General features: G+C 41.2%; 1 protein-coding gene across 1 annotated transcript in view; it reads right to left on the reverse strand.

Annotated features, from left to right (window-relative positions):
• Positions 1-13038, reverse strand: part of Dnah8 (dynein axonemal heavy chain 8) — a 276612-nt gene that overhangs the window by 124946 nt on the left and 138628 nt on the right. Inside the window, exons 49-54 of the mRNA XM_027943662.2 lie at positions 12636-12873; positions 8832-8974; positions 8243-8377; positions 7251-7373; positions 5162-5375; positions 1826-1935 (exon numbers count right to left, since the gene is read on the reverse strand). Of these exons, the coding sequence (XP_027799463.2) occupies positions 1826-1935; positions 5162-5375; positions 7251-7373; positions 8243-8377; positions 8832-8974; positions 12636-12873 (963 nt within the window). The remainder of the gene's footprint in view (positions 1-1825; positions 1936-5161; positions 5376-7250; positions 7374-8242; positions 8378-8831; positions 8975-12635; positions 12874-13038) is intronic.

Here is a 13038-nt window from a genome sequence, read left to right on the forward strand (position 1 = left end):
GGGCCCTTTTTGTTAGAGACAGGACCTTACTGAGTGGCCTAGGGCCTCAGTAAATTGCTGAGGCTGGGTTTGAACTCAAGATCTTCCTGCCTCAGCCTCCCAAGTTGCTACAATCACAGGTGTGCACCACCACGCCTGGCTCCGATTTACTTTTGCAAAATATAATTCTAGGACAGTGTAAAGAACAGACTCAAAGGGGCAAGAAGAAGGCACAGAAGCTGGTTAGGAACCTCCTGCAGGTCCAGAGCATGGGCGAGGGAAGTGTCTCTCAGATGTCCTGGTGCAAAGGGGAGGAGCACGTGGCTTTGGGATATATTTCAATGGAGAGGCCACTGAGATTTGCCAATGAAGATAATGTAGGCAGCAAGACAGACAAACCAAGGATGGTGCCCCCTGTTTCAGCGTGAGAAGCAGGACACCCGATGTTGCTGTTAACTAAGAGGCAAAAATCCAAAGGATGATCCTTTTAATGTGAGTTAGAAATCAGTCCAGAGCCAACCAGAGAGGCCTAGGGTGGAGGTGCTGAGTTTGAAGTCATCAGCATGGAGATGGTGTTAAAAGCCCTGGAGCTGGATGAGACCATCTAAGGAAAGATGCAGACAGAGGAGACCCCTCCACACCCCCCAAAGTGAGACCAGGAACATTTAAGGATCCAGAGACAAGAAGAGGTAGCTGGTGAGATAGGAGGAAGAACAAGAGTATGGGGACCCTGTGAAGCCAAGGGAAGGAAGTATTTTAGAGGATCATTTACATCCAAAGCTCCTAACAAGCCAAATATGAAGAAGAAGAAAATTGAACTTGGCAAGATGGAGGTCTTTGGGGACCTTGATTCAAACAGTGGGAATGAAAGCTTGTGCAAAATGGGTTCAAGTGGTAGTGAGCAGTGAGGAAGTGGAGCCAGGAAACCTGATGACAAAGGACACTGATGCAGAGACAGTGGGAAGGCCCAAGCTCTTCAGAAAACTATGCATATAAGCACATTCAATTGAAAAAATGGCCTTGTGGAAAAGAAAATCATCTCAGACACTCACAGACCCTGGCATTCACTTTTCAGTTTTTTTAGAAGAAGAGAACAGCATGTGCAAAGGCCCTGTGTGAACAAAGAACAGGGCCCAGTATCAGGATCTGATCGCTGAAGGAGACTGAGCGGAAGGGCATTTCACAGGAAACACCCAACTCCTCTTCTGATCCTTCTGTATCCAGAACTCCCCCAGGCCACCCAGGAATCTGAAAGCATGACTGACTCCAGGTTTTCACATCTGTCTGATGTGTTCAACTGGCTTCATGAACACATAACAAACTAAAACAACAATTGCTTATACCAATTTTTGGCAAATATACTAACCTCATTTTTTTTAATCTCAAACCTGCACTTATTGGTCTTTTTGTGGGTACTGCCTTTGGTTACCTGGTAACACAGACTTGCCAAGATTTCCATAGGGCACTGACTTGTGGATTAAAAACTTGCCTATTTCATCAAGAACACTTCCATTCACTTAGTAACACAAGACGCATCTCCAAGAAATGCACAGGCTAGACTACAAGTCTTAGGCAGCTGAGAATATCTTGAAACCCAGGTATCAAATACAAATCAGAGCGACAGGTGGAAAAGCAGCATTCTTGTTTTGGCAAAATTCTACTTTATCTGGGATGTCGTGTGTGGCTTATAGTGATGTTTTGCTCATAGGAAAAGTATCATTCAGTTAGAACACTTGCCACCCGGAAGGGAAAGGGGTCATTCATTAGTTAATGTGAGCAGCTAATTTGTCTTTCCTAGAAGATCTGACTTAAAAAAAAAAACTATGGATAAGGAAGCATCCTATACCTTAGTCCACTGCCACAACACTCTGCCCGCTGAGACCAACTGTATGATCATCTCACATATTTCAGGTCTGAACTTTCTACAAGGATCAAAGTATCCACAGCCAATAATTCCTGAAAAATAAACAAGATTGAAGATACGAGTTTGCAAAAAGATGACAAGGTACATGTTTATCCCAGTGAATAAATCATTACAAGATGGACTTAGCTGGGGATGTTAAGGATTTCTCCCACGGGACCCGCTACGACAGAACCAGCAGTGGCCCGGCCATGCTTAGTGATGAGCATATTGTCTGCATTAACTCATTCCATCCTCCCAACACGCCATGAGAAAGGATATGAGGCAGATATTATGAGGAGGAGGAGGAGGAGGAGCATCCCCACAAGCCTAGCAACTTTCTTACAGGACCCAGCTTGAACGCTGGCCATTCTGAGGTGTGAACCCAGACGGGCTGGCTCCGGAGTCTGTGAATCAGCATTAAGCCGAGAGCTTGAAAAAGCTCACTGATGACTCCCGCATCTTAGAGAGGAGACGGATCCCAGACAGGAAAAGGAAATCATTTAAGGTCACATGGGTTGGTTGTTGACTGAGCTGAAATTAGGACCCAGATCTCCTGATTGGCAGTCAGTCAACACTCTACTCTGGCCCGCGCTGGGCTCCTAGCCATTCCTAAGGAACACCCAGCTCGGTGACAGTCTCCTGACATCATCACCCTGGGGAAGGAGTAACCTGCGGGTTTGTAGACTATTCTTAAAGACTCAAAATGCCTTTGGTTTGGACTGCAAAAAGAGACTTGCTTCACTTCTCTCCAGTGAGTGTGGGTGGTAAGGTGTTCAGGTTTTCAGAGGAATACGAACATGGGTAACATATTCAGAGATATAGAACAGGCTTATGAAAGGCAGTGAGTCCTAAAGCAACTGGATCTCATTCACATCGATGGAGGAAGAGTTGTCTTCAAGAGACACGAATTTGCCCTCCAAGGTCACGGTTGGTTGTTCTAGATGCCCATAAGACCTTTTTGCTTCCTGAAATACTATATTCTAGATATCTACCTTCCTGTAGGACAGGTGTATAATAAGAAGCATAGAATTTGGAATCAGAAAACAGGGGCGAGCACATACTTCTGCCGTGCACTAGCCCAAAGGCTCTGGCAGGACAGTTGCTTAACTCCTCTGAGCCTCACCACACCATGAGTCTTTGCCACAAGTTTATTTATGCAATTTTACTGGCAATACATATTTGGGTTATTTCAAGGTTTTACTGTCATGAACACCACCTTTCCATGAGCATTCCTGTATACGTCTTCTGGCGTAGAGAGCAAAATCAACCCCACAAGGATAGAGAACCTAAATACCGAAGGCAAAACAATATAATGTTTGGAAAAAAGAAAAATCCAAGGGAATCTCTGTGGTGCCTGGGTAGGAAAGGGCTTCTTAAAGGAGACTCGAAAAGCATTCATGGGATGTGCGTGTTCTTCTTCACCAGTAACAATGCCAATTGTCATCCAAAGGGCTGTGACCCCCTGCACCTCCACCGCAGGGAAGGGAGTTCCAGTTGACTTCACAGTCTCATCAACACTTGATTTTGTCAGAATTTCTTAATGCAGAAAATCTAGTGGGTAAAAAATGGCGTTTCAAGTCTGTCTGTTTCCATATGTGATGGTTAGCCACCTCTGCATTTGTTCATCGGCCACTTTAGCTGCCTCTCTTCCAAGGGTCTCGGGCTGTGCACATTTTGACATTAGGTTGTTGGCTTCCCTGATTGTTTCATACAATTTCTCTAAATATTCAGAATACTATTTTTTTTGTTATTAAATGTGTTAAAAATTATTTTGTTACACTTTGAGGTTTGTATTTTCATTCTTTGAAGGGCACTGTTCAAATGAATAGAAGCTCTTCAGTTTAGCTCTTCAGTTTAAAAATTTTATACTTTTGTTCCTTTGTTTTTGCACTCAGCCTATTTAAGAAGTCCTTTCCTATCATTCCTACCCCCAGCCTCTCTTCTCTTCCTTCACTTCGCTCTGTCTAATCCAAAGTACCTCTATTCTTCCCTAGTCCCCGCCTCCCCCCTTATTGAGGATTAGCATCTGTATCAGAAAAAAACATTCAGCCTTTGGTTGTTTGAGGATTGGCTTATTTTGCTTAGCAGGATATTCTCCAGCTCCATCCATTTACCAGCAAATGCCATAATTTCATTCTTCTTTAAGGCTGAGTAATATTCCATTGTGTATATACACCACAATTTCTTTATCCATTCATCTGTTGCAGGGCACCTAGATTGGTTTCATAGTTTAGCTATTGTGAATTGAGCTGCTATAATCATTTATGTGGCTGTGTCACTGTAGTATGCTGATTTTAAGTCCTTTGGATATAAACTGAAGAGTGGGATAGCTGGGTCAAATGGTGGTTCCATTCCAAGTTTTCTGAGGAATCTCCATACTGTGTTCCATAGTGGTTGCTCCAATTTGCAGTCCCACCAGGATTGAATCAGACGCTTTTACCTTAGATGCACATATGATTACATGACCAGTGTAACCCTACACCATGTACAACCAGAAGAATGAGAAATTGTACACCTGTGTATGATGTGTCAAAATGCATTCTAGTGTCATGTATAACTAATTAGAACAAATTTTTAAAATGCAAAAGAAAAAAAGAAGCCCTTTCCTGCTTAGAAGTCATACAGATATTTCCCTGTATTTTTTTTCCAAACACTTTATAGCTTTGCCTTGAGGTCCTTAATAAATCCACGAGCATCTGATTTTGTGGTTCGTGTGAGGCAGGGAGTCCAATTTCAATTACTAACTTTTCCAGTACTGCTTATGGAAAGTTTTCTCTTCCTCTTCAGGTCTGCAGTACTTGCTCTGTGAAGTAATGCCAATCTATGTATGAGTCTGTTCTTTTGCAGGTACATAAAGTTTGATAGTACAATTTATGTGTGCCTAAACTTGGTGTAAAAAAAAATCTTATTTTCATTAACATATCAAAATGCTACCTTTGTTTTGACATGTTATTATTAACTTGGGATGGGTGTGGATATAGTGTCATTCATTCACCCCAATTTTCCCATTAGCCATGTCAAGAAAACAAAAACACAAAGCTCCCCTTACCTCCAGTGTCAAACCTCCCACAGGCTATTTCTAAATATCTCTGGGTCTTAGACTAGGCTACAGACATGAGCCATCTTCTTAATACTGAATCCCTCTTTCCTGGTATTTAGCTTTCCATTTCAGAAACGTAATCCCTATTTTAAACAGAGTCTCCTTAGCTCTTCACATTTTGCATGGTTTATATCAATTACTCAATGTAGTAAAAAACTAAACACCAAAAATATTCATACCAAAAATTTTGTCTATTGAATTATTTGAAGGCAACGTGCAGTTAAACACAGTGAATTGTCTTTTTAAGCGCTGTGGAATGTCATTTCGACCACCTCCGGGGTGAATCATGGCCGCTATGAGCTGCACATCAACAATAGTAGTGAAGTCTCCAGGCTTATCCAAGCTGTACATCCCTTCCATTTCCATCATCTGTCGTACAATCTCATTAGTTATCTGAAATTTCACACAGTAATATTTTTGAAACATATCATGTTCCTCCATAGCTCCTATGAAATAGTACAGATGAGATCAGCAGAAACCACCCAACTCTGACCAAGGAAGTGTTTGTGAATGTCAATGATCATCTTCAAGGCAATTTGGCTTAAATGACCCACCCAGAAACCTACACCCAGGAACCCTACCCCAGCAGTCAAACATGTCTGGTGCAAGTCCAGGGTGCCCTTCACCACACAAGTAAAAGTTTCCAAATAAATTTAGATGGGTGGTTATTAGATATTTGGTACAATCACCAATGTATTAGAGTTTCGAATTTTACTATAGACACCTTTCACACGCAACATCCAGCATCAAAATACTTCAGATCAGTATGTAGGATGGTCTCCTCCCTGAGCTTTCAAAATATTATTTAATGAGTGTTTGGGGTTGGGGTTTTATGTGCTCATCTTATCGTCTCTGCAGCTTCTGACACTGCAACACTTCCTCTTTCTTGTTCATTTTTCCATTCTTGGTTTCAAAGGCATGACTTCTAGGCTGCTTCCCAGGCTATGCTTTACCCACCCATCCCTCATGTGTGATTGTTCTCCAAGGTTCTGCCCTTGCCCTCTTCTCTTCTTGCTATCCCAGGGGACATCATCTCGACACTACATGCCAAAGAATCTCAATGCTGTAACTCTAGCTTCAGAGTCCCTTCTAAGCTCCACACCCGTGCACCCAAATTCTTGCTGGGCATTTCCAAATGGACGGCACACCAGCACCTCAAATATAATACTTTCATCCAACCAACATTTAATGAATGACTACTGTGTGCCAGCTTCTCACGTAGCCTAGACAAAAATCCTTGTCCATGGAGCACACATTCTCCTTATGGGAGACAAAATATACAAATGTATGCTTATATATAAACAAAGTGGAGTACTGTAAGCCTTTGAAGAAAAATAAAGCAGAGAAATGCAGCAGGAGGTTCTCCAGGGTATTGGGGAATATGAAGAGCAGGGAAGTCTTCACCTCCTGTGACATAAAAGCCTACATCCAAAAGAGATGAGAAAGCAATCCATTCAGATACCCAGGGGAAGAGCGTTCCAGGCAGAGAGAGATGAGCAAAGGCAGAGATGCCGAGTGACATACCAGGCACATACAGGATCAGTAAATGTGGCTGGGGCGGAGTTCTGGGGAGGTGACATCAAACAGCATAGGGTCTTTGGATTATGGTAAGGATTTGGGCACTTACAACTACAAGTCTCAGAGGATTCTGAACAGAGGAGTGTGTCATGATCTGACTCATGTTTTAACTGGTTGTGTATGTGAGAACAGGTGGAGGAGGCGAGGGACACAAGGAACACATTGAGTGGTGTCTAAGGTAAATGGGGTTAAAGAGCAGGACAGGACCAACCCTGGTGGACTTTGGTAGATGGTGTTGGTGAGGCAGTGTATGTCGGTGGGATGCCACCAGGAGTGTGCCCAGTGCTCGCAACGCTGGTGAGGTCTTCTAATAGGGAGTGACTCAAAGCAATAGATGAATACAGCTAGGACTGAGGTATGTGGCAGAGTAAGTAAATAAATAGGTCTGTTTGTTGTTGTTTTAAACATTGCATAGTCCTGAGAAAGAGAGAGAGAGAGAGAGAGTGCAGAGAGGTCAGAGCAAGGATGAAATCTCAGGGAAAGGAAGAAGCAAGAGAAGGCCCAGAAAGGACACTGGAACCAGGTCTCCAAAGAGACAAGAAGGAGTCATCGTAGAAGAGTACACAGGGATTTCAAGAAAGGAGAGTCCAAAAAGTCTGAAAATTGCTACTAGACTTAAGAACACGCAGGTTATTGACATATCTAAAAATACCCATTAGGCTTCATCTGTGTGAGATACTTTAGACATACCTGATCTCCCCACTCATTAATCACAGGCATGTTAATGTCATCAATAAACACAGTCATTTTTCTCCCTCCTGGTGGCCCATACGTGCTTCCCATTCGCTTATCCACGTAGCTTTCAATCGTTCTCTAGAGAAAAGGAAATGGTTTGTCTAATGCATTAGGTTGTACTCCATGTTTCTAAAAAACATGAACATCTTTTCAGAATAGGATACAATTTATTATGCATTTAATAAATGTAAATAATGCTGGGCGCAGATGGTGCACACCTGTAATCCCAGCCAACAGGGAGGCTGAGGCAGGAGGATCAAAAGTTCAAGCACAGACTCAGCAACTTTGCAAGGCCCTTAGAAACTTAGTGAGACCCTGTCTCAAAATAAAAAAAATAAAAAGGCCTGGCGATGTGTCTCAGTGGCAAAGCACTCCTGGGTTAAATCCCCAGTACCAAAACATAACAAAATAAGTGTAGATATAATTATTAAAATACATGCTGCTGAATTTTTATAAACAAGTGTTGGGGAATGTTAATCAGGACTTTATACAAAAATAAATATGCTCCAAAGTTCAGCTTCAGCCTTGGCATTAGGCCAAAACATATTATCTGAATTTGGCTTCAACTTTAGCCACAAGAAGGCCAGCTAGGGGCTGGAGCTGTGGCTCAGTGGTAGCATGCTTGCCTGGCACATGTGAGGCACTGGGTTCGATCCTCAGCACCACATAAAAATAAATAAAAATAAAACAAAGGTATTGTATCCATCTATAACTAAGAAAAAAAATTTTTTTTAAATAGAAGGCCAACTAGCTGAAGGCTGACTGCAGCCTTATTTCATTCTCTCTTATTTTTTCTCTCTATATATATGATATACATAGATATAGCCCCAGTTAGCTCTCTCTCTCTACATACATATATACATATATACAGACCACACACAGTTTATTGTAAGCAATACTTAAAATTTTTAAATGTTTACTGCAGCAACAAATGATGGGGGGCTTACCTGAAACATAATTGGTTCTGTGGCTGATGAAAAGTTGAGACTTTTGGAAAGATGTACTTCGGGATCATATTTTTTCAAATAGGCCTTGATCATTACCGTTTTTGCAGTTCCCTGCTCTCCCGTGAGCAAAACAGCCTGCAGTCAGGAGGTAACCATGGTGAGAGGAAATGTTTAAGTTTCAAATGTCTTAAGGTTCTACTGACTACTCTTGCTTCCTATAATTGGATGCAGTGACTTTCTAATTGCTATTTGGAATCACACCTCCATCAAAATAACTCCTAGTTGAATTAAAGATTTAAATATAAAATGCATAGAGTCCTGTAAAAGTGCTGGAAGAGAATGAGTCATTATTCCTAAGCATGGGAGTGTGGACAAGACTTAGAACAGACAGTCCACTTTCCAGCAAGCTGGGGGTCAGCAGCTCAGAGGATGCTGAGCTGCAGAGTGCCCTAGGACATTCATCTGTCAAAAATGCTTCCCTGCATTGACACTACCTCCAGGCCCTTGTCTTGGAATTCAATTCTTCTGTCTGTAGCCTGTGAAAAGAGTTGGGCTTTTTTGTGACCATCTAAGACCCTGTTATACTTACTTTATGCTGTTTTGCAATGGTGTCCATCAAAAAATTTGTTCTAACATTGTCAACATTTGGAACCAAAATTGATGAATAGTCTGGAATACTGTCAGTTGGGTAATAGTATGGAAGAACTTTCTTGTTCCAGTGCTCCCAATCACCTACATGGTAAATAAAATTTCATCTTCAGGAAAATGCATTCTTCAAATATTGTGTCAGAATACAAAAATATAAGTGCTATAAATAATAAGTTGGATCATATAAACATTTAAAACACTTTCCTAAAATACATTACTGTATCTGCCCTTTCATTCAATGGTGACTTATATCTCCTTTTTTATTCAATATCTCTGCTAAGCAATTTATTAATTTCATTGATCTTTTCAAAGAACTATCTTTTTGGTTTCATTGATTTTTTTTGCCTATTGTTCTATTTTCTATCTCATTGATTTCTGTTTTAATTACTGTTGTTGCTTTCTTCTGCTTACTTTGGATGTAATTGAAACCCTTATTCTTTCGTAATATAGACATGAAGTGCTATAAAGTCTCCCTACTGATAAATAGTTTATGGCCCAGAATATCTTGGTAAATGTTTCTCTATTCTTAAAGGGAATGTGCACTCTGTTTGGCAGTAGACTATATCTGTCAGTCAGGTAAAATGGGTTGATTGTGTTGATCGAATCTTCTATATACTTAACTAATTTTGTCTGTTTGTTATTGATTATTGATAGAGTATGGAAACCTTTCTAAAATTGTACATTTGTCTCTGTTTCTGCTGGTCTCTGACACTTCCTCTCTGTGCAGATCCTCCTCTCTGGTGCTCTGCCCTGCCAATTCTAGCTTCTTGACCTTCCCAGAATGCACCTTTGCCTCCTCCTTTTGGACAGACTGCTAGTCCTGTTTGGGTTTCCCTCCCTGAGCTGCTGCTGGAACTGCCTTCCAGTAGTAATGTGGTAAAATCTCCTTGTTCACTTCCCTCAGTGATTTGAGTCATATGCTTCCCATTTTCCAATGTCTGAAAAACATTGCTTTATACCTTTTTTTCAGCTTTCTAATGTAAGAGGTTAAACCTAGTCTCTCTTACTCCATCTTATCTAAAAGCAGAAATTCTCATATTTTATTTTAAATCTAAAAATAAAGTACCTCCAAAAATGTTAATGTCCACAGATTTTTTTAAATGGATGGATGAAAGATGTGGTAATGAATAACTAGCTAGAGATCATATGGAATAAATATATTAGAACCCCTTTTAACCACCAAGTATGTAATATTTTCATTCATTTCGTGGGCACGTGCTCAGGCAACTCCATTTCATCTAAAGTAGTCATTTAGGCACTGGGGTTGTAGCTCAGTGATAGAACAGTTTCCTAGCATGTTCACTCCCCAACTCCCCACACAAAGTAATTATTTAGGCTGTGGTGAGATGAGATACCTGCAGTCCTTCAACATTTTAGTCAGAGAACCACTTAGGACTCCCTTGAAGAATGATGTGATTCTAGGTACTGTCAACCTTTTGTTGACATCTCCAGTAAAACCAAGAAAACACCATCATCTAAACGTATAGACCCAGTACTGGCTTGGAAGAAATGCCATAAACTCACCATACTGCTCTTTCATTTTCTTGGGGAGTGGGTGGTACAGGGAATTGAACCCAGGGGTGCTCTACCACTGAGTCACATCCTCAGCCCTTTTTATTTTTTATTTTAAGACAGGGTCTCATTAAGTTGCTTAGAGTCTTGCTTGTTGCTGAGGCTAGCTTTGAACTTGCAATCCTCCTGCCTCAGGCTCCCAAGCTGCTGGGATTACAGACATATGCCACCATGCCCAGCTAGACGGCTCTTTTAAGTAAGTATCAGTGACCTAGCCCAGGGATGCCTGCTTACAATCCCAGCAACTCAGGAGGCTGAGGCAGGAGGATTGCAAGTTCCAGTCTAGTCTGGGCTACTCATTAATACCCTGACTCAGAATAAAAAATTTAAAAGGCTGGGGGTATAGCTCAGGGGTAGAGCTCCCCTGAATCCAATCCCTAGTACCACACACACACACACACACACACACACACACACAAAGATATCAATGTCTACCTTTGATGATACAAAGGAAGGTAATTATTTAATTGGCATAATAATTGGATGCCATATGATTAGAAAATTGCTGCAGATAGATTTCCAGTCTCTGAGTAACCGGGGGCCTGGCCTTTAAATAATATGACATGCTCTGGGGGAAGCAACCTGAACTTTGAACATGACCGACTGTGGATTGCTCTGGATTCTATGTATGTGTGTGTGTATGTATCTATTCATCCATCCATCCATTTATTGATTGTACCGGGAACTGCATCCAGGGTCTCTCTAAATTGCCTAGGCTGGCCTCAACTTTGTGATCCCCTGCCTCCCTCTTGTTGCTGGTAAGTGCCACTGTGCCTGGCTTTGACAATGGATTCTGAAAAATTCATGTTTAGATTTAAGGATTCACTTAATTGTCATTTTGCATTCTGAGTTGGAGTTCCCTTTTGTCAACTGAGACCTTCCATATGCTTAATCATGTGCTACAGAACCACTGGTCATTCATTCTGGTTAAGGAGTGCCAGTGGTGGGGAAATGCATTTATCTCAGTTCCTTCAAGGACAGAACTTTCAAACCCAAATTTGCACTTATTTTCAATATGAGTCTTCCACCCTTTAATGTGCCCAGGGTGCCCCAAGCCTAGGAAACCCCTCAGTTTTATGCTCTCCAAACCATAACTCTTCAGTCTTTTGCCAGTGAGGGCTGCGTGCAGCTGTCCGGCAGCGAGCTTGGGAGGAAAGGACCAGGAGGTCTTCTTAAACAACACGCCCTCTTGATTCTTATCTACACCTTCACCCCAGTTTCCAGTATCTGAGTCCTTCAAAGGTGAATTACTTCTCAACACTTCCCAAGGTCACTTTCAGGTTTCCCTTTGCCCAGCATGCTAAATCAATTACAACTTCCCTCTCTGTTGATTTCAAAATTTTGTTATTGCCATCCAATTGCCTATTGTATTTATCCTTTTGAGTTCATGCATTTGGGGGAAAAAAAAACTCTCTTTGCTATTTTAGAGATTTTAGGAGGAAATAAAAGTAAATATCAATAAAGCATATTTTTCCCTCTGTAGGGTTTAGAAGAGTTAGGGACTGGGCTCCAGATAAAAGTACCAAGTTCATGGGCATTTCTTTTAAGGAGAAGTGAGCTGGGCCTGCCACCCAGGGAAGGACAAGTCTGTGACAGGTAAGTAGAGCCCCACCTGCTGGGGTCATTCTCTACTCATTGGAACATTTCCTACCGGGAAGCTGTAGGACTAACATGCTCAGGGCATTTCCACATTTTGCACCATGAAGAATCTCTCTTCTCTATGCTGCTTTCTTCCTACGTCAGCCTTAGAAAGAAGATGATGTAAGAGGCATTGCTACTTAGGCCAGATTTCACCTGGGCCACTCCATAAGGAGAAGTCAGGAGTCTCTACACAGTTCCTGGCATGGCTAATATGCAAAATTTCTATGATCTTTTGCACGTATGCTCTTTGAAAAATGGTATTAACAATTCTGTTTCTTGTAGTTGGTTTACCATCCCCCACCCAGAGGAGAGTTTATGGTAGTTCATATTTTTCCCATTTAAAAAGTCAGGTAAGATTGGTTGGTATGTTGGATTCTGAACCAGTAATAGCTACTATGCTAATCCTGTGGACAGATTTTAGCCTTGATTCTCTTATTATATTTTCTATCACAGTTTTTCTATATTTGTAACTATACATCTTTAAAATATTTAAAAAAAAAAAGTCGGTCAAGGTATGATTCACCAAACTTACCATAATCCGTGACATAGAACTCATACATGGTTTGATTTGTGTCTTTAGGTATTTCTGGTAAGTTTAACTTGCTTTCATGATGTCGTAAAAAGACTTCAAGTTTTTCTCTGCTTTCCAACTCCAGAAGGGCTCCTAAACTCCACATTAGGCCAAACACGAATAACTTATGAAGATGCTCCACACATGAAATACCACCTTCTTCTTTGGAGGGAATTAAACCTTCCAGAAGATTGAGAGACTAAAAAAATTTTTAAGTAAGAGACATTTTTTTCTCTATTAAAAATTTTCAGATAACAACTTTGAAATAATAATAAAAGAAGGCAAGAAAGAAAAGAGAACAGAAATATCTCAAGATCTTGCTTGATCACTGTCCTACAGCCCCCAGCCACCCATTTCAGACAGG

Source organism: Marmota flaviventris, chromosome 6 (genome assembly GCF_047511675.1).
Source record: "Marmota flaviventris isolate mMarFla1 chromosome 6, mMarFla1.hap1, whole genome shotgun sequence".
Lineage (NCBI taxonomy): Eukaryota > Metazoa > Chordata > Mammalia > Rodentia > Sciuridae > Marmota > Marmota flaviventris.